The sequence below is a fragment of the Fundulus heteroclitus genome, chromosome 9 (assembly GCF_011125445.2).
Source record: "Fundulus heteroclitus isolate FHET01 chromosome 9, MU-UCD_Fhet_4.1, whole genome shotgun sequence".
NCBI classification, from domain to species: Eukaryota; Metazoa; Chordata; class Actinopteri; order Cyprinodontiformes; family Fundulidae; genus Fundulus; species Fundulus heteroclitus.
In genome coordinates, this window is record NC_046369.1 from 31029055 (window position 1) to 31050926 (window position 21872).

Sequence of the window (21872 nt, forward strand, 5' to 3'; positions counted from 1 at the left end):
TAAATATTCATCATTTAAAGTATGCGACTCCCGAGCTCCTGTCTGTGATCCGCTCCGACCACCCAGTGTTGACGCTGGCAGGTATTCTAGCAGGATTGCCCTGTATTCAGCTCCATCCACCTTCCAACTACCTCTAGTGATCGACATTCTTAGTTTTCTCAACATAGCAGTCTGAACACAGGGGAGACCAGCACACCTTCTTCCACATGTTGGAAGACAGCAACAGTACAAATAAGGATCTCTGCAGTTTCTCTTGAGTTACAAGAAGCCCCACATACCACTCCTGTTTTAGCGTTATGGATTAAAAAGTGCTTTCCGACATGGTCAGAGTTAGAATTTTTGTTTTATAACCCAAGCTATTTGTTCACAACCTTATCCGTGGCCAGAGTTACTTGAACTTCATGATGTTGTTTGTCCAACAATGTTCCGTAACAAACCAATCACGCTTTACAAGAACAGCAGGATTTATAGTGAGATTAAATTAGATACATACTGTATATAGCCTATGCCATTTACTAATTAGGTGACCTTTAAAGGCCCTTGGGTGCAATAGATTTTATTTAGGAATATCAGTGTCAAGAGTATACCTTTGCTACTGTTATGATCATCACACTTTTGTTGTTTTAGAAAACATATTTTCATTTTGAGGAAGAATGAGTTTTTCATTTGAGTACACGCTGAACAATCGTAGTGAATTAAGCCAAGTCACTCTCAGGGAATATGGATTTAAAAAACAGCTCATTTTGATTAACAGAGTGGCTGTGGGTTTCACCAAGGGAATGCAGGACGTGTGCTCTGATTCCCAACAGATAGCTTTAGATGTCATTACTACTAGGCATAGGCTGGTTAGGTTACATACCATTTTCATGGTCCTTTTCAGAGAAAGCCAGAGAAAATGTCAGATTCTTCTTAACTGCCAACCAGCTGGCTGATATTGGGCTACCACAGTACACTTTTCCCTTGCATGAAATTCAGCTGTAAATATGTCTGGGTGTGAAAAACAACAAAAGTCATGGTGTCAGGACTAAAAGAGTGCTACCCATCAGTTTTAAGAATATAGCAATGTTTTACAATTATATTTATTTGAGCGACCTGTCTGTTAAGTAGCAAACAGTGTTTATTATTTTATTTATGCTTATTACTGAAACCATTTGTAATTTTACTCAAAGTTATACTGTCAAATTATCACACTAACCTATAACCAGTTGCAACATAAAAAAGTTAACCTATATGTTTTTTTTTTTTGTTTTTTTTTCTTCCAGTGAGCTAAAAGCTAAATCCGGATGTCAATGTAAAAAAAAGACTCTGGTTCCTCATGAATGACGGACAGGCAGTCTTCCTCTGGAATGTAAATAGAAACAATACAGGGGTACAATTGTGTGCAATGATTAAGAATAACATTTTAGCAGTAACGTACAAATTACATGTATCTTGCTTACTTTTTTAAAGATGTTGAGACTGGAACCCATCTAAAAGGATGAATTAACAAGGGCTCTTAATATTCAGGCTCTGCGTCGTAGAGTGAAATCATATATTTGAGTTAAACTGAACTGTGGAACCACACGTTCTATAAATGTTAAAGAAAAACTACATTTCCCAGCTGGAAAGGAAATGAGGACTACAGAGGTCTGCTGTTAACGCAACAACAACAGCAAAAAACATTCCGGACACTAAACCCGTTATTATACACGCATCTGAAATCTTTATGCATTTTCAAGGGTTTAATATAATTTGCTGTTCAGTGGATCGATCCCTTTGTATTTTTAGTATATTTTATGTTGCATGGTGGTTTTATTTTGAAAGTATGTATTTTAAACCACATTTTAAAATATAAACCGAGAGAGAAATAATGAGTAATGACATGTGCCGTGCTCCAGACTGCACAGCACATATTTAATGTGCGTTTCTCCGCTATTTGGGATAACACTGTTGGGGGGGATTTTATTGTGACGATCCAAACGGGACTTTTTGCGAGACACGCTTGCAAACTTACTTTGAGCCTTAGCGGAGGTACGTGGTAGGTACCGAGCGGAAACTTCCACACGGAGCTGCTGCAAGAGTTTATGGTCTCCAAAAAAGTGGCAGACACCGGGCGAGCGAGCAGGACGCAGGCAGGATGCTTCCACGCAGGCAGCAGGACTACGGCAAGCGAAGGAGCGACGGAGTGCGCGGCGTCTCCGTCACCAGCTTCAGGAGCGCGGCGAGCCCGGGCTCCGTCCGCCGCGGCTCCGCCGTGCTGCCCTCGGTGCTAACATTCCTGGTGATCGTCGCCTCCGGAGGCCTGCTGCTCATGATAGAGAAAGGAATGCTGAACGGCGTGGAGACGCCTTCTCCTCGGGGCAACGCGAGGCGCCTGGAGCTCATCAGAGAGAGCCGAAGAAACGGCGCAGATGGCGCGGACGTGGACTCCCAGGTACGCGAGTGGAGATGTTCTCCTCGGAGTCACTGGAGAGGTTTGGTTGGCTTTCTTTCAACCAACATCTGTCGAAACAAGTTCACCGAAAGTTTTCTTCACCCCTATCTTAACGATTCGTGTGTAGAGAAATGTGATTATCAATGCGGATGCAGAGAATAGGAATTTGGCTCAAAAAGTCTCATTACTTTACAGCAGGGCTGTCCCAACTTTTTGTCACGTGGGCCAAAATGATCAAGTCAAAAGTATTCGAGTCAAAGACATAAAAATAAAATGTATTTAATTTCTCCTGGATTGTAGTGGGATTTTTTTTTACCTGCTCCACAAAATATGATCCTGCAACATTTTAATTAAAGTCAGATTCTCTGTAGGAATGGGGTGCATAAATCATGGTAGAGTCAAAACTTTCGCACACTTGCCAAATTGTTTTGCTAAATGGATGACCATCTCAATAACAACAAAAAACCCAAACTATTTTGTTTATTCGCAGCATTAAAAAAACAGACTTGGGTCGCTCTTTCTTTGAAAACACTTGCTCTAGTTGTCTAATTCTATTAGAGGGAAAAATAGGGCTGGCCGATAATTTAAATAATGATATACATCGATTGATAGACGTATATCGATTATAGAAAAAAGGGTCAATAGAAAGTTCAATAGAATAAAAGTTTCCTTCCTTTTGCATTTTAGCCGTGTAGCCCCCTTCAAAGAGTTCAGAGAGCAAGTGCTCTTTTTTTCCCTTTTTTAAAAACCTGCGGTTTTGGTAAACAGTTGGTTGAATAAAGGGTTGAGTTTAAATTCAGTGTTTGTGTGTTCTGTATCCAAAAATAGGCCGCTAAGCAACAGTATAGAATGGCCTGTGCTACATTTAAATTATATGTTTTGAATTTGTTGATAATTATTGATATCGATCAATACGACTTATCTTTTATCCATATGCTTTTTTTTTAAAGCATATGGATGAATAAAAGATGAATACTTTGTGTGGTACCTAACATTTTCAAGTACAAGAAGATCTTAACTTGTTCGTAATAATTTTGCTCTCATTAAAAAGGCTCCATCTGCATTAGCTACCCCTGCAGGTGGGCCAAATCATTCTTGAATTACAGTTGGGGGGGGTCACACAAAATCAGTCCAGAGGCTGCAAATGGCCCCCAGACCTCAGTTTGGACACCCTTGCTTTACAGAGAGGGTAACAAACTAGCCTACGCTGAAGCTCCCAGACAGGGACAATTAATAACAGTTTCTTTCACCTTTTTTAAACCATTTAACAGCAAACAGCTTTATTAAAAAGAGAAACCTAGCATCCACTTCAGAGATCAAGTTGAGATGAAGGTTAAAATAGGGTTAGGTTATACAACTAAATACCAAGCTTTAAATTTATCCTCTGCGAATGGAAAGAGTACGGCACAAACCTACCGAGACGTGGCCCTCCACCTGAACTGACGCACCTGCCAGCGACGGTGTGCTCCACAGATCTGGCCTTTATGGAAAGGTGGCTTACAAAAGCCACTGTTTAAAGAATGTCACTAGTTTTACCACAATCTATGAAAGCAGGTCATCAAGGAAAGTACTCTGATTAGGTTAGATCAAATGGTAATCTTTTTTTGAGGGGGCTTTATGTGCCTCAACTGTGTGTCAGAACCTCCCCCAAAAAAACAACAACATCCCTATAATGAAACATGGTGGTGGCGGCATCATGGTGTGGGGAGGATTTTCCCCTGATCAGTGTTGATGAGAAGATGTATAAAGCTAAAAATCAAGGCAATCCTGGAAGAAAACCTTAGAGGTTGCAAAAGTTTAGAGACTGTGGTGGAGGATTATCATATAACTCCAAATGTATAATTTTTTTGATACAAATATTTATGAGACCTCTACATCTTCCACAAAGTCGGTATTTTTCTGAAGATACAGTTTGCAACATACAAATTAGATTTTTTTTACACCCAATATAAAAATGCAGACAACATGAGGAGAATGTATTTTTTGTTTGGTTTAACATATCAATTACAATACAAAGAAAATTTAAAACGCCTGCCTTTTCATTATTTTTTTTAATGCAACCAAAAAGATTTTGGTTGCATTTTTTTTATTATTTTTTAAAATGTGAGGTGTCCTCACAATTGCCTGAATCAGGTTTTAAAGGGCTAAACATACAATGAGAGCTACAATGCAGTGATTTCTATTAGAACAAGTTCAATTGTTAGAATGACGACGTCAAAGTTTACTGATGAATCCGACTGGGAATCGGGGGCAAAACCTAAATTGCTTTTCAGAGAGCCAATCTGACTGAGTCCCGAGTTATTTTGCAAAGAAAAATGGACAAAAAGTTTTAGATCTGCAATCCTGGTGGAGGCGTACACCAATAGAGAGGGGCATAATACCAATGCATGGCACATTTCAGATGAAAACCATATATACCATTACATTACAACTCCTAATAAAATACATTTACCTTAGTGGTTGTAATGTGATAACATGAGGAAAAGTCCAGGAAGTATCAATACTTTTGCAAAGCACTGTTAACTAGTGGAACGTATTTAATTCGCCTGGGTTTCGTTCACATCTAGATCCTCCAGGAGATCCGCAACCGCACCATCAGAACCATGTGCAGCCAGAAGAACATGCCCCACAGCATCTGGTCCCTGAGCCCCCCGCAAAGGAAGACGGTGCTGCAGCACATCCTGGTCAACGACGAGTACCGCTTCCTCTACTGCTACGTCCCCAAGGTGGCCTGCTCCAACTGGAAGAGAGTCCTGAAGGTCCTGAGCGGCGCCTTGGAGAGCGTGGACGTCAACATCAAGATGGACCACCGCAGCGACTTGCTGTTTCTGTCCTCCCTGAAGCCGGAGGAAATCAGCTACCGCCTCAAGCACTACTTCAAGTTCATGTTTGTGCGGGAGCCCATGGAGCGACTGCTCTCCGCCTACAGGAACAAGTTCGGGGAGATCGAGTCCTACCAGAAGAAATACGGAGTGGAGATCGTAAGGCGGTACCGAAAGGGCCGCGCCAAGGAGGCGTCCCTGACGGGGGACGACGTGACCTTCGGAGAGTTTGTCCGCTACTTGCTAGACGAGGATGCGGAGCACATGAACGAGCACTGGATGCCCGTTTACAACTTGTGCCAGCCGTGTGCCGTTTCTTACGATTTCATCGGCTCTTACGAGCACCTCGAAAGGGACTCGGACTATGTGCTGCAGCGCATCGGCGCGCCTCCCTTTGTTCGCTTCCCGGAGAGGCAAACGTGGTACAAGCCCGTCACCACGGAAACGTTACACTATTACTTGTGCACTTTGCCGCAGAAGCTACTCAGGGAGCTCCTACCCAAGTACATTTTAGACTTCTCCCTATTTGCCTACCCCCTCCCAAACACAACCGTTGAACACTGCAGGCATTAAAAGATGTTCTGTTTTGCAGTTTTATTTTATTTCAGTTTGTGTTTTTTTTTATTCCTAAGTAAAAAGGCTGTATTTTGAGAGATGTTAAATATGTTGTATTCGTTGTTACACCAGCGAGTTCAAAACCACTAAAGCTTCACAGTGAGTACATGAGGAAAAGGGTCACTGAATCTTTTTGGGACTGTTGCAGTTGAACGGAGCAATTCATTTTCTAGTGACTGAAGTATTATGGTACTGCTGACCTTGGTGAAGGTCAATTTTTAACAGTGTTCTGTGGACATTCTGTGGTTTAGCAGGCTAAACCCAAGACCTAGCTAGAAGTTGGCACGCATTCACCGTCAGCATGAATCTCTGTACCGTAATTTGGTTCTTTTAACGATTTGTTTGAACAAAAACTGGGTTTTTTCCTCCAATCTGCATGAGTGTCAACATTTTTGCTCGAAAGTTTTTATGTTTGAAAGCCTTAGCTTGACTCCTCTTTTTGACAGTATAGCCAAGGTGCCCGGTTTTCGTCCTCTCCCAAAATGGTTTATTTCCAAAAGATGTCTAAATTTCAGTGGTGATATAAAATGTTGCTTATGGAGCAGAGGCTTCCTTCTTAGTTACCGCCTTCTCAGTCACTGCTGATATAAAAACTGGCTTCACTGTGCACAGCAACATTTAGCGGTCCTCCATTTTCCTGTTTATGGCCACTTTGAGCCTTGGTGCATCTTGGACATCCTCACCAATTTCCTTTCATCTGAGAGCAACGGTTTGCGTCGGGTGGTTGAAAATGGACAACTGGGCAATGAACCCTGACACGCACCAAAGCTTCGTTTTAGAATGGATAGGTCAGAATATTATTAGGCTTATTGAAGGGCCTCAACCCTATTGAGAGTTTATGGTTTACAAGCTAGAACCCCAAGAGAAAACCATCCATTTAAAAAGGGAATTATGCCAGAACCATCTCCATGGCCATACAAAAGAAAAAAAAAAAACAAAAAAAAAAAACCTTGGTCACAGTTTAACCATTACTCGGATACATGTTTGCATTTAGACCTGCATTTATCATTTTAAACCAGGGTAGATTAAATCCACAAATTAATTCTTGGTTTTAAAATTCAGTTGCATTATCAATCTTCTGCGAAAACTCCCCTGAAAAAAAAAAAACACAATTCAAAGGAATCATTTAAAGACTCCAAATAACAGCACATTCATGCTGATGAGTTGTTTTTTTTTCCCTCTGTGCCTTACAGTTCATGTTAGAAATTGTTTTCCATCAAATAAAACTGAGAAACTTTGTAAATATGTACATCCATTTCTTTTGTGATTCTTATTCCCTTTATTTTTTACAAATAATTTATTATTAGAATGCATAAAAAAAACAAAACAAGAATATCAATGAATAATTCACAGAACTCCCGGACATACATACCATTTCATTAGTTTAGTTTTTGGGGTTAGGAATGTTATGAATAAAACTCCTTTCAGACATGTTTGACCTGTTAATGTACCTGATACCAACAAGAGTTATATATATAAAATATTTGGAATAGGAAAACATTTAGTTTCAGGATTAAAACAGTTTTTTCCCTGATTTGAGACATTGCTTGGTTAGTACACTTTAGCAACACAGAGGCGTGCTTCAGGCTACGTCACATCGAGGTCTGTGGAAGCCTTCGTACTTCATATCCAACTATAAACTTATAGAGTTGATCTGACTCACTGCAACTTCATTTGTCTTTAATCCTTGAAGCTAACATTCCTGAAGGGGAGAAGAAAGAAAGGTTTCAAAATATTATAATAAAAAACAAATCAGTTTGTCATTTACAGTTTAAAACGAAGGATTTTATGATAGAGCAACAGAGTTCACCATCTTCACGACCAAACCTTACTTGTCTGTGGACTGTTCGTGGGTTCGGAGGATGGAGCGTTCTGCAGAGGTTTGGTGAGAGCCGCCGGACGAGCTGAGGGGAGACGAGCTTTGCAGAGATGAAAATGACAATCCCTGCCGACGCATCTCCTGAACCGCTCTTTCACTGAGGAGGACAGTGGCAGAAATGTTCGGATCGCACCCTTAGTAACTATTCGTCTATTTGCATGTATGCTCCTGTACACGCTGCAACACATCAGTTAGCCCAACCGCATCTCAGGAGCTTCGATGCTGAGAATCCACAGTAAAATCTTCAGCAGGTGACTGCAGAAATGCGTGGTTTTAACAAGTATCTGCAGTATTTGACACTCATCAACTTCATGTCTTAATGGTCAAAACCAAAATATAAAACCTCTAAGTTTTGCTGGAAAAAGAAAAAGGCTATTTTCAACAAAGAGGAAAAATGTTTTTGGAAATAAAAAATGGAATATCATTTGGTGCTAAAACAAAAACAAAAAAATCCACATTTTTTTACATTAAAACTGAAAGTCATGTCCTGGTGTTTCTATCAAAATTGCCCAAGACGAGCCATTTTTAAAGTATCTGTATACACACATTTTTATATATAGACAAGTTAAATGAGCTTTTTTTACTGAATATAGAAATTTTCTATAGAAATCTTCGACTTGCAGCAGAGAGAGGATGACTTCTGCATCAAGGTAAGCAGGGATTTGTCAGCGATGTCAAAATGTAAACGATAAATATAAGCTTAATCCTTTCCTATATCCCCCTTTCCGGAAATGTTCAGGTTAATGGTTCACAGTTAAAATAAACAATCACCTGAAAACTTCAAAGCACTTATTTTGCTAATTACACAAGTAAGCAGTTGGTCAAGAAAGTTCCCAGTTGTTTGCGTGACTAGAATTGCTTTCTTTTTCCAGGATTCCCACACATTTCTCATCTTAAAAGAAATTGTCGCACCCGACTATAGGTCACAGGATCAGCCAAGCTATGAAAAAAGTGTGACTTATAGTCCAAAAAACACAGTTAAAAAGAAAAGGAGAAAAAAAAACAGATGATCGACGGATGTATCCATGAATGAAGAGCTAATGGACTAGACAACGGAATAGGTAATAAACCCTGGGAGTACAAATATTTTCATAATCTGCATTTCCTTTTCCTAGAATTATCCGGACCTGAAACATAAATTTATCAAAATGCTTTTTTTTCCAGACTGTGCAGGAGCCCTGTTTTTTTTACTAACTCCAGCATTTCCAATTGTCAGCAGTAAAAAAGTTTCTCCTGATAGAAATAAGCTCACCGTTCAAAGCGCTCGGTGGTCAGCTGTCTTTTCAGGACGTCCATCTCCGTCTGCAGCTGAGACACTTTGCCGCGGAGCTGCGACACCTCCCTGGTGTGCTCTGCACTTTACGCACATATGAAACAAGCGTTTAACTTCCTCGTTTTTAAAAAAAGATTTTATTGAGCTCAAACCAGCGCAGGGAACTGGACTTGTCTTTTACTTTTTGCTGTCAGCTAGAGTGAGCCTGTCGCGCAGGGCTTTGAGCTCAGACTCTCTCTCGCTGGCAGTCAGATGCGTCTGGAACTCTTTCTGCCGGTTGGTGGACAGCAGCGTCTCCAGGTTGCGCACCGTCAGCCTCTCACTGGCCAGCTGCTTCTTCAGGACCTCGACCTCTGACCGAACGTCCTCCAGCTCTCCTGTGACCTTAGGGCAGAGGGAGAAACCACCATCACACCACTGACCCGCAGACGCCTCAGGCAGCTCAGACGGCTCTCGTCACCAAGAGCAACGCGCTTCGGCCAAGAGTGGAAGCGTGTTTGGAGGGAAACTAGTTTAAAACACCGAGTCTTACTCACCCTCTCTAGGTCCATGCTCTTGGAGGTGAGCTGCCGTGCGGTGAGGTCCTTTCCTGAGTCTAGTTTGACACAGAGCTCCCTGACGGAAGCTAGATCGGAAAGGAGAGCGGCCTTCTCCTCCTGGGCTTTGCGAAGCTCCTCGTCTAGTCGGGACATCCCGCGCACCAGTGAGGACACCTGGGCTTCATAAGCCTGCAGTGCCTGCATGTGCTGGGAGGGACAGGGGGAGAGAGAGAGAGAAGCTACATTGAGACTGGAATTTCATTTTATTACACCGGACTTAAAAAAAACCCAACAACTCAAATATACAGGACTGTCTCAGAAAATTAGAATATTGTGATAAAGTTCTTTATTTTCTGTAATGCAATTAAAAAACACGAACTGTCATACATTCTGGATTCATTACAAATCAACTGAAATATCGCAAGCCTTTTATTGTTTTAATATCGCTGATTATGGCGTACAGCTTAAGAAACCCAAATATCCTATCTCAAAATATTAGAATATCGTGAAAAAGTATACTAGTAGGCTATTCAACTAATCACTTGAATCGACTAATTAACTCGAAACACTGCAGGGTTTCCTGAGCCTTGAAAAACACTCAGCTTGGTTCAGTAAACTAAATCCCAAGTATGGTAGTGGTTAAGAGACGACATAAGATTCTCACAGTAACTGGTGTACTGACCATGGCATTACTGTCCTTGATTGGCCTGTCAGTTCCCCTGACCTGAACCCCATAGAGAATTTGTGGGGTATTGTGAAGAAGAAGCTGAAAGACACCAGAGCCAACAATGCAAATGAGCTAAAGGCCGCTATTGAAGCATCCTGGGTATCCATAACACCTCAGCAATGCCACAGGCTGATTGCCTCCATGCCACGCCGCACTGATGCAGTAATCTGTGCAAAAGGATTCCCAACCAAGTACTGAGTGCATTAATGGACATTTTCAAATGTTTGATTTTGTTTTGCTGTTATCATTTTTTTTACTTGGTCTGAGGAAATATTCTAATATTTTGAGATAGGATTTTTGAGTTTTCTTCAGCTATACGCCATAATCAGCGATATTAAAACAATAAAAGGCTTGCGATGTTTCAGTTGATTTGTAATGAATCCAGAATGTATGACATTTCATGTTTTTTAATTGCATTACAGAAAATAAAAGAACTTTATCACAATATTCTAATTTTCTGAGACAGTCCTGTATGCTTGGAGTAAATCTGGATGTTGTCTCTACACCTGTTGGATCTCTCTCTCCTTTTGTCCGACAGAATCCCGGAGCTGCCGGCGCTCTGTGTCGGCGGACAGCAGCTCCAGGCGGATGGAGTTAGTGAGGCCTTCGGCCTGGTGCAGTTTCTGCTCCTGTTCCTGCATCCCCGAGTGGGCCATCTTGAAGCGCTCCAGTAAATCCCTGCTCTCTTGTTCCTGAGGATCACCGCTCGACAGTCAGCGGGTAACGCTCTCCAGAGAGGCCAGGAGCGGACAGAACACACCGAAGACCTTTCTCCTACCTTCGTGGCCATCAGTTTCTCTATTCTGGACACCTCGGAGATGTAGGCGTGGACCCTCAGCTTCAACTCATCCTTCTCGTGCAAAGCCTCCTCCATTTCTAAATGCACAGCCTGGGCATGGAGACGTTGGTCAGGTTTGTGTTTTTGCTCCTATTTTCTAACACAAAAGGGAGTGAACATTTGCGCCTACTTGGTTCTCCCTGGTCATGGTGGCCAGGTCGTCCTGCAGCCTCCTGTTCTCTCTCAGTGTGACTTCCTTGTCTCTCCTGAGAGCGGCCAGCTCCTCCTGAGACGCGTCCAGCTGCCTCCTCAGACTGCTGACCTCCCTTTCACGGCTCTTCAGGGCTCCTTGTAGCTGACTGAACGAAATGAGGAAATCCCAGCTGTTTCATCAGCGGGAAAAATCGTAGCAACATGCTGCAGGGGCTTTTGCTGTCGGCACGTGGGCCGACTAAAAGCGGTACTCACGCCAGTGAATTGTCCATGTTTTTGACAGTGAGTCTCACATCTTCAAGGGTTTTTTCCTGTGAAGACGTCAAAGAAGTGCTCCTCATTAGTACAACCTACTATGACAGATTTACGAATGATTTAGTCCAGGTGCTTACATAAATATAGAACACAAACGCATTTAAAAACACTACACTGCGTTATGAGCTGGTAAATCACTGATTTGGGCTTTGAAATGTTTAATAGCTCATGCTGTGTGTACCAAACAGCTAACGGTGCTCTGGACTAGGGCTGAACGATTTTGGAAAATAATCTAATTGCGATTTTTGATCTTAATATTGCGATTTAATGCGTTTTTTTTTTTTCAGTATAATTTATCATGTCTTTTTAAACATATACAAACAACAAATCAATCCGTTTCATCGCTCAGCAGATCAGGTGCTAAAAGAGCCACTGTGTCTCAACTCAGAGCAGAAATGATTGCGTTCTGCCTACGATATATTTCAACCAAAACTGCGATTTGATTTAGACTTTTCTCTGCATTAACCACAAGCAACAAAAATGGCCTCTAGATAAAGATGTTTGTAAACATGGACTATTTAAAACAAGAACTTTTAATGTTTTTATTAATCAGAATACTATTCAAGAGAACAGCTTGTTGAACATAAAGTGCAACCAACAAGTCTATGTATTAAACACTTTGACCAGTACTTGATGCTATGGTGAGATTCCTGAAAGTTTCTGCTAAAAGTTTAATTATTTAAACTCTAAAACAAGTAATAAAATTAGATTATCTCACTGCTGAAACTCTCTACCCTTCCATGTGGAGGCAAACCCACATTAAACATTTTACTAACACCTAAAGGATGCATCTGATTCACTAATTGTTACATAGCCAAAAACTGCAGACCTCTGCGATTTGGGAATTGCGGGTTTTTTTTGTGTGACTATATTGCAAATGCGATTAATTGTTCAGCCCTACTCTGGACTACTCACTTACTCTGAACATGAGAAACTGTAGTGAAACCATTTTGATTTCATCTGTGTTGCATACTGCCACACATCTGCAATAAACATCATCTGGACTTTCCAGAAGCTTCTTTTTAGCCTGCTTTACCAGGTCTGCTTGATGATTGGCGAAAGACCCAAACGCATCCAAATTCCAGCAACCTGGAGGTAGTCTTCCTCTTTATTATTCCAGCCAGCATGGGCAAAGTTTCATGACTAACGTTGTAATAGACTCTGCATGATGCCTTGGAGGCCAGTAAGATGTTCTGGTGAGATCTTAACATCTAAAATTAAGTCTCTGCATTGTAAAAACAGCTGATTTAGTTAGAGGCAACTTTTCTTTTTGTTCCAGTACATGGAATCCACGTTTGCAATGAACTCAAAACAGAAAGACATCAGCGCTGTTTAGCCAAGTCCAGTTAAGCCCAAAATCCTTCATATCCTGCTAATATAATTGTTTATCGATCTCAACTCATCGCTTCTCTCCAATCTTTAACAAACTAATCGCGTGTTGTCCTAAAAAACCTCACAACCTTAGCTGGTACCCACCCAGTCCGTGGCTATTTAAGATGGACACCAGCGTTCCTGCAGTTTCTAGGTGAGAGCAAGTCTGGTGGTTCCTGGATGTTATCTGAACATCCTAACCAACTTCCTGATGCAGTTGGGAGTCCCAGCAGGACTTTGATCTCCAACACCCATCAGGAATGAGGTTTGAACTGTTAAAGCAGCCCAACATTAACCTTCTGTACCAGCCCTGACATCAGCGCTAAGACAGGTCTCTGTCTGGAAGCAACTATTTTGATTGAGTTCTAGTATTTCTAATAGAAAGCCAGACTTATGCCAGAAGGTGCAACTTGCTAAGGGATATTTAATGAATTATCAAAAGGATGCGCCTGTAATTGTTTGAGCCCGTATAATCTTGACCAACTCTATGTTAAAGAAAAAATATATTTTGTGTCCAGTTGTTTTTAAAATACAACCTGGCTGTGTGCTGCATTATCCTTTCAAACCACAAAAACACATAAATTAGGATGACAGTCATGTCAATGATCTGCTGCCATGATTATTGGCAGTGTACATATATTTTTAACAAAGAATAGATGTTAAATGTTGATGTACTTGTTATTACCTTCTGGGACAGGTTGTCCTGGAGAGCAACCAGTTTTTCTGTCTTTTGGTCCACCTCGTCCTGCAGGGCATCTTTCTCCCTATCCAGGGCAGAGATTGACTTCTGGAGGGCAGCTACTTCCTCTTTGTGTCTAGAGCTCTGCTGACTCAGCTCCCCTGACAGGAAAGAAAAAATAGAAGCAAACTTTTAAGCTGCTATATATATATATATATATATATATATATATATATATATATATATATATATATATATATATATATATATATAAACAAACAAGACTAAAGCGAAGGTTTACAACATCCGCCGGAGCGGCTCAACCACCTAATCTCTCTTCCAGTCTTTCAATCTGCTCGTGGGCCACATGCAGCTCGTTCATCTTCACTGAGAGCCTTCGTTGGGTATCAGACAGTGACTGCTCCATCTGCTCCTGCAGCAGCCTAGAGACGGAAAGACACAAGTGCAAATCTCTGTTCCTCAAGCAGATCCATGCAAACTTAACTTTGGCAATTATTTTGACAATATGAGAAGCATCTGTGGAGCCAGAGAGCAAAAATTGTTGAGCCGTATTGTTGATTGGCTCTGGTCACAATGATCTTTCCCCTATTCGTTAAATTCGTCAAATCTAAGAACCTGTATGATTTTTCTTTTTTGTTTTTAATCTATAAATGCATCAAACAGCATTTTCCTAATTTAACAAAAATTTAAGATACCAGATCAAAGCAAAGTACATTGATTGGATGCATAAATATGGGATTATCGTGTAATTACTTTATTTTCTGTAGACTTAAAAATTTATAGTACCAAATCAATGAACCTGTAGTACAGTTTTATGTTTTATGGGATATGGTCCTCAGGGAAGAAAAAAAAAAATCTGTACTAACAGATCAAACAAAACCACCAAGCAGCATCATAAAGACAAAAACCTCACAGGTGCATTTCTCCTTCAAAAATACACACTTTTTATATAAAACGTCCTTCCCTCTGGCCGATTTATAGTAGTATTTTCACACTTCATATAGAAAAGCCTCACAGCAGAACAGAACAGAGCAGATCTAGACAGAAACTCACCTGAGAGCGCTCGCCTCGGCCCTCTGCTGGGCCACTTCTTCTGCGTTTTGGACCACAGAAGCGGACCGCACCTTCAGCTCTTCCTCCGCAGCCTCCCGGCTCTCCTTCAACAGACACACCTGGGCGCGCAGATCCAACCTCTCCCGCTCCAGCTACACAACCCGAAGCATTTCAGTTATGGCAGAACAACACGCCGTCTTTGACGGAGGAAACGTTTGAACGTGGATCCGACTCACGCTCTTGATGGTATTCTCCAGGTCGAGAATCCTCCTCTCCTCTCCCTGTCTGTCTGTGAGAGCTGATGTCTGGGCAAGCTGCAGGTTAATAGCAGGGACAGTGGTGGTGGTCACTTATAGGTGGGCAAACGGGTGGACAGCAGGGAACTGGGATTTATGAGATCATTTCTAGGTTACTTTTTAAATAAACCAAGTGATCAGATAAAGTCTTCACCTTTAACCGCTCCATCAGAGAGTCCCTTTCAGAGCTCATCTGCTCAAGCTTCACTTCTGCTCGTCTCAGCTCCTCCCGCTGTCTCAAGACGTCAGCCGACAAATCTGCTCTGCGCGACAACTTCAGGTCATCTTGAGCCTTTGGGTGCAAGAGTAGATGTCAATCAGGGCGTATGTAATCTTGTTTTTATGTACTTCTCTGATATGTTTAGGTTTGAAACCTACTTGCTTAAAGAGGGTTCTGAAATGCTCCCTCTCACTAGTGAGGGCTTTCACATTGTTCTGAATGTCCTCCATGTGCTTCTCAAAGTCCATCAGAGCTGCCTTGAGCTCATCCCTTTCTTTGATCACACGGATCAGCTCTCCCTCCTGAACACCTCCCTGAAAAATAGTAACACATTAAGGAGACGTTTGGCATGATTTATACAGCTAATTGAAAGTAAAACAGAGATCTTAAAATAGAGAACATCTCAAGCGTTTCGATAAACATAAGCTTCCCAGCTTCAGTCACTGGTCAGCCAAGTCCCAGTTTGAGTCTCAAAACAAACATCTGCATAAAGCCTGCGTTTCAGTGAAAAATGAGCTCTGAATGTTTATTACAAGGTCTTTAAAAAGAATCTGAGGGACTGGGTCGCTTCAAGTTAGGCCGTTTGTGACGTTTCTTGGTTTACCACCAGTGAGACGACACCCTAGGTGTATGGCAAGCCGTTTTAACATAAATTCGGTTTCGTCTGACTATCAGTAATTACATTCCAGATATCTTAAATTGCATTTTGACTAGACAAAACTACATTTTGACTATCCGGAATGGTAATTTAAGATATCTTTATTTACATTCTTTCTAGGAAGAATAATAATTCAAGATATCTTCAATTACATTGTGACTAGTCAAAATTCCTTTCAAGATATCTCAAATTACGTCACCGGATTCGTCATTGAAAGCGTCACACATCCGTAGATGTAATTTAAGATATCTCGAACGTAATTATGACTAGTCAGAATTACAATTTAAGATATCTGAAATAAGACATTGCGTGTAAGCCCCTTATTGGCTGTAAGCTGCCCAAAGCTGCCTGAACATTCAATGGCCCTGGCTGTTTTCAACATAATTGTAAGAAAATACCACAATATAGAAAGAGCTTTTTCAGTATGGGATATGCAGAGAGGGCGAAAATAGTATACTTGAAGAATGCTTAAGAAATTTGCAAAGAATTTCGGATTTACTTGCTGCCGACACACACAATGCACTGAAAAACGGCTAGCTGAAAGCGCTACTATCGACTCATGTCCAAGCTGGAAATAAGGAATATTCCTCAGCCCGGACCAGTTCAGTTAATAACCAGATGCAGTTTTTATACTGTGGTAAAGCATCTGCCTCTTCAGAAATTATGGTAAAGCCAGCTAGCTCTTGATTTTGACATGCTAGACGGCACAAGGCATTACAGCACCCTCCTTTAGCTTCTCTGAAAACAAAAGCGCACGCCTCCGGTTCCTGTGTGATGAAATATGGCAAGCCGTTTCGTAATTCAAGATATCAGTAACGTCATTTTGACTAGTCAGAATGTCAATTTAAGATATCTTAAATGGAAAAGCTGAATAATTCAAGATATCTCTAATTCATTTAGAGATATCTTAAAAGGAATTTTGACTAGTCAAAATTACAATTCAAGATATCTTAAAAGGAATTTTGACTAGTCAAAATTACAATTCAAGATATCTTAAATTTAATATTTACTAGTCAAAACTATATTTCGCCTATCCAAAAATACATTTAAGATATCTTGAATTATGGTGGCATTTGAGATATCTTTAATTGGAATTATGACTAGTCAAAACTAAATTTAAGATATCTTGAATTGTAATTTTGACTAGTCGTAATTTAATTGTAGATATCTGAAATGGGTATTTCAGATAGTAATTCATTCGAGATATCTTGAATTGACGTTTCCATACAACTCAATGGAAAATCTGATGTCATTTCGACTAGTCAGAATGTAATTAGAGATATCTGGAATAGGTATTTTGACTAGTCAAAATACAATTAGAGATATCTTAAATTGCTAAAACGTCTAGTCATAAAACAATTTGAGATATCTCGAATGTAAGGGCGGTAAAACCGAATTTATGTTAAAACGGCTTGCCATACTAGGTGTTAATTATGAGCCAAAAGAAAAGCCAAAGTCCCCATATGTTTCTATAGCTGCTGAAAGCACTCTGTGTAGTTAGACATGTCTGTCTGTCTGTCTGTCTGTCTGGGCGGAAACATCAGTTGTTAAAAGTTACCACACCCTGTGGGCGGATAAACAGCTGGAAGGACTCCGGTTCTTCGCCCCTTAAGCGAACTCCACTTGTTGCATAAACATTTTGAAGGAATGACGCTCGAAACAGGAACTAAACTTTAACATATTTAATCTAACAAGGCACAGGGATGTTTACAGCTTCAGTACTGGACTCTCATGCATAAAACAACGCAGGAAACGGAGAGCCTATCCTCACTTATGTAAGCCTTATACAGAACCGAGTGTGTACACCCCTGCAGAGAGTTTCTGTACCTTTTATGTACATCTGCATCATCGCATGGTCCGTTCATTGTGTTGTAATACATTAGGGTAGGACAGTTTATCGCATTTGCAATATATTTAAATTTTAAAGAACACAATTTCCTAGTTGCTGAGGTCTGCAATTACTGGCTATGTAACCTTTAATGGATAAAACACGTCCTTTACCTCTCGGTAATGTGTTTAAAGTGGGTTTGCCTCCACATGGAAGGGAAGAGAGATGCAGCAGTGAGATAATCTAATTTTATTACTTGTTTCAGAGTTTATATAATCATGCTTTTTACCAGAAACTTTCAGGAATCTCACCATAGCATTAAGTACTGATCAAACTGTTTAATACATACAGACTTGTTTGTTGGTTGCTCATTATGTTCAACAAGGATTGATGTCCAAATCAGTTAAAAGCTGTTCTGTTGAATTATAAGATTCTTGATTAATACAAAAACTGTTAAGTTTTTTGTTTTAAATACTCCTTGTATACCAACATCTATATCTACAGGTCATTTGTGTTGCTTGTGGTTAGTGCAGAGAAAAGAAAAAAATTAAATTGCAATTATGGTTGAATTAAATCGCTATTTTGATTTTTGGCAATATCGTACAGCCCTACAACACATCCTGCTGCTACAAAAAACTTGCTCAGCTCATACGGCCTTACAACTTTTCTGTGCATATAAAATTGCATTATTTTGGTTTAACGCCACATTCCTGACGAATCCTTATATTTACAACGTTTCTCTTTTGTCTGTACATAGTGAATGTTAAGCTGAATGACAATGTCTTTCTATGTCTAAGTTTGTCATGCGGTGTTATAATGTGTCTTAAATCCCATTTTTGCAAGACGCAATCAAAGCCAATTTGGCTGCAAAATAAAAAAAGTTTGGATTTTTGGAGGAAACCCAGTTATTTAGATAAAGGATGAACAGAAAAGTCCATTAATCAGAAAAAGGTGTCTGTGGCAGCCCTCGTCTCATACCTTGATGCCTTTGCCTTTGGGACTCCTGCCTCTGTCTGGACTGCGACTGGGGCTCAAGCCGGGCCCACCAGCTCCTCTGGCCCTCTTGTAGCGCTCGGCCTCATGGCGGTAGAAATCCCTCTCCTCTTCTAGACTTTTCACGAAGGCGTCTAGACGAGACGGGGAGCGCTCTCTGCCACAGACTCCATGTTTGGCCCGCATAGCCTCCAACTCCAGCACCAGCTCTTTGTCTAGGAAACGAGCATCAAGTCATCAATAACTAAAGCACACACTGCAGAACGGATGTCGTGTGGGGTTCAGCAACAGAGCTGGAACTGGTTCCTACCCGCTGCCATGGTCTTCTCCACTTTGTCCTGCAGCCTGGTTTTCTCGTCCTGCAGGAAGTTGATCAGTCCCTCCAACTTCTCGTTCTGCTCCTGGAGCTCCAGCAGCTGATCTCTTAAGCGGTCTCTTTGAAACTCTCCTTCGGACTGCTCCTGGATTCAAATCGTTACATTAAAATCATTTCTAATTACGCTAATAAAAAAAAAAAATCTGATATCAAACGATCTTTATAGAATCAATTTTTCAAACCCTTCTTGTCTTTGTGATAATATCCTCCAAGTCTTCGATGATTTTCTGCTGCCGCTGAATTTCTTTCTATTCAGACAGAAAACATTTTTTACACAAAGCATTCATAGTCTAGTTCACATTTCCCTGTTAAACATTCTCTCACTTTAGTTTCTTGTAGTTCCGTATCGACGTTCTCCAACACTCGCTCCTTGTCCATCTCCATGCACTTCGCCAGGTGATCTATGTGCGTCAGTTCCTCACAGAGCTCCAGGTTCTTTAGGGAGAGGTTCGCCACCTCCGTGGAGGCGTCCTTCTTCTTCTGCTGCAGCCCTTCTATCCTTTCCTCCAGGGTCCTGTTGGCCTCCTGCAGGTACTCGATCTGCAAAACAAGGACCGCAATCACTGAGAAACCCCTTCCTGCGAATTCCGCACGTCACCGGCAGAGACGGCTGAACTCGCCTGCAGGTTGAGATGGGCGATCAGTTTCTCGTTGCTGACGTTCTGGACTTCGAGGGAAATGACGTCGTGAGGTCGCCCCCCCTGGAGTGCGCAATTCAAACGCTCGATCTCTCTGTCCCGTTCGTCCACCTTTCAAACAAACATAACGCCTCGTCAGATTCGGAGAGATGACCACGCCGGCGCGCAGTGCGAGGATTAGCCGTCCTCACCTGAGCGTTCAGATGATTTATACATTCTTGGGCGTTTTCCACGTCTAGTTTGAGTTTAATAATGTCTTCCTGCAGTTCGTGAACCCTACAAAGCAAAGCGGCCGTGAGGCGAGGGGGAATCGATGCAAATGAGAAGTGTACACAGAGAACACCGCGTGAGCTTTAAAGCGAACCTTCTGTCGGCCAGCTGCAGCAGGTCAGCTATGTAGGGATCGTCGGGCTGCTGGACCGGATAGGCCGACGTAGAGGAGGGAGGCGTAAGCTCGTCGATCTGCATTCTCTGCCGTCTGAATGGAATACTGCGCTTTTTCCCACCTGGAAAGGACGACAGAGAGGAAAAAAAACAAAAAACGGATCTGAGCGCCACGCAGTTCTGCCCTCAAGCTGCCAGAGAGTTCAGAGATGGTTACCAGGCGTCTGCACAACGGCTTGCATGTTCTTCTCCTGCAGCTGCTGGATGCGCTCCGCTTTGGCCTTGCTGTCCTTCTCCAAGCAGCGCACCTTATGCACATACTGGTTGTTTAGAAACTTCAGGTCAGACGTCTCGTGGTCCAGTTTCCTGATGTGTGTTTTGAGATCTGGAAACACAAGATTGCGAGCAACGAGTACAACACCTGATTGAAATCTGGCGGGGGTGGATGGAGGATGGAGGGGTTTAACCTTTACCTCTGCTGACACGATCTTTCTCCTCCCTCAGTTTCAGGAGCTCAAGGTGCAGCTCGTTGTTTTCCCTGACCACTCTGGCGTTCTCTGCCCTGTAGGGCTCCAGCAGAGCGTCGACGTTTCGGCTCTCCTTCTCGGTCTTCCCCGCTGATAGTTTGGCATTGCGCAGGCTCTCCGTGGTGTGGACCAAGTCGCTGCAGAACACAGAAGGATGAGCAGGCATCTCACCACCGGGTGAAGTCAATGGCGATGCTAAGGCAGTCGGAGAGGGTATTTCACCTGAACAGCTTCTCCACCAGCGGCAGCGACTCTATTCCAAGAGGTTGTCTGTAGCCCAGCTGATCCAGACGCTTCCGCAGATTGACGAATTTCCTCTCCGAGCTGCTGTTCATTGTTGTTTTTGTACTGCCTGCAGTTCGCTAACTAAGTAGTGCTTAAATGTCCAGTGTTTCATTTATAATACAGGACTACAAGTTACTAAAACAGCCGCATTTTTTGCGTGAAACGTTGAGCTAGCTGGTCCTGCTATCACTGAACTAGCTACTGGTAAACAGTTTTTTTTTTGTTTTTTTTGTCGCGGCTACTGTTAGCTTATTAAACGTCAGCATAACGCTACATTACCGCGTATGGTGCCAGCCCTCGGGCCAATGGCTCGTCTCAGCTTCATTTTAATGCCGTTTATGTTTTGCATGCCGCGTTAAATGATCATAATCGTGATGAAATTAAACGGTTTCCGCCGCAAAGTGGTTTGAAAAGAGCGCCGTTGATCTCTGGTTTGGATTCGTCGCCATGGAAGTAGCACATACTGCTTGGCGGAGGCCGAGGAGCGCGCGTTTTGTCAAGCGGGGCTGCCCCGGCGGAGGGTGGATTAGTTGTTGCCGTGACACTGGTCGTACGTCAACGTCGTAGCCATATTGTGAGTGGCATTTTTTGTTGGCACAGTCTAGAGCAGGGGTTTCCGGAACGTTTGAACCGTGACCCCCAAAATAACAGTGCCAGAGACTGGTGACCTCCCAATTTTGCGCGTTTTTTTTTTTTTTTTTTTGCCTTTTGGAAATTACAAGAATAAAGTAGTCATTTTATTAGAAGTCTTACAAAAAAGAACAGTCTACCCCATGTTGTTAGTATGAGGAATGTTGAGCACCTTGTAAAGTTATGCTTTGGTATCGGCTTTTCCATTAAGGAACTACTAAATCTTTTTAGCACATTGCAAATGATTGTGTGACTTTATTCTTGTAATGTTCTTTACTTTTGTACACCTAATGTTTTTACTTTACCTCTCTATTACTTTTACCAAGAACCAAACATGGA

The 21872-nt window shown here is 41.8% G+C and overlaps 2 protein-coding genes across 2 annotated transcripts; one reads left to right on the top strand and one right to left on the bottom strand.

The window, feature by feature from the left end:
• Nucleotides 1-1853: 1853 nt before the first annotated feature.
• Nucleotides 1854-7093, top strand: chst14 (carbohydrate (N-acetylgalactosamine 4-0) sulfotransferase 14). The gene is made up of 2 exons (XM_012866425.3): nt 1854-2413; nt 4981-7093. The coding sequence occupies exons 1-2, from the start codon at nt 2117-2119 to the stop codon at nt 5806-5808; spliced, it is 1125 nt and encodes a 374-aa protein (XP_012721879.2). The 5' UTR covers nt 1854-2116; the 3' UTR covers nt 5809-7093.
• cep135 (centrosomal protein 135) lies at nt 6942-21382 on the bottom strand. Its single transcript, XM_036141472.1, has 25 exons — nt 20841-21382; nt 20565-20755; nt 20309-20476; nt 20072-20213; nt 19899-19983; nt 19690-19818; nt 19394-19609; nt 19252-19317; nt 19004-19154; nt 18679-18908; nt 15373-15528; nt 15149-15286; nt 14935-15012; nt 14699-14850; nt 13952-14067; nt 13631-13785; nt 11515-11570; nt 11237-11405; nt 11047-11157; nt 10775-10960; nt 9539-9748; nt 9184-9386; nt 8982-9086; nt 7683-7826; nt 6942-7552 (listed from the first exon to the last, which is right to left on the bottom strand). The coding sequence occupies exons 1-25, from the start codon at nt 20951-20953 to the stop codon at nt 7531-7533; spliced, it is 3492 nt and encodes a 1163-aa protein (XP_035997365.1). The 5' UTR covers nt 20954-21382; the 3' UTR covers nt 6942-7530.
• Nucleotides 21383-21872: the final 490 nt, after the last annotated feature.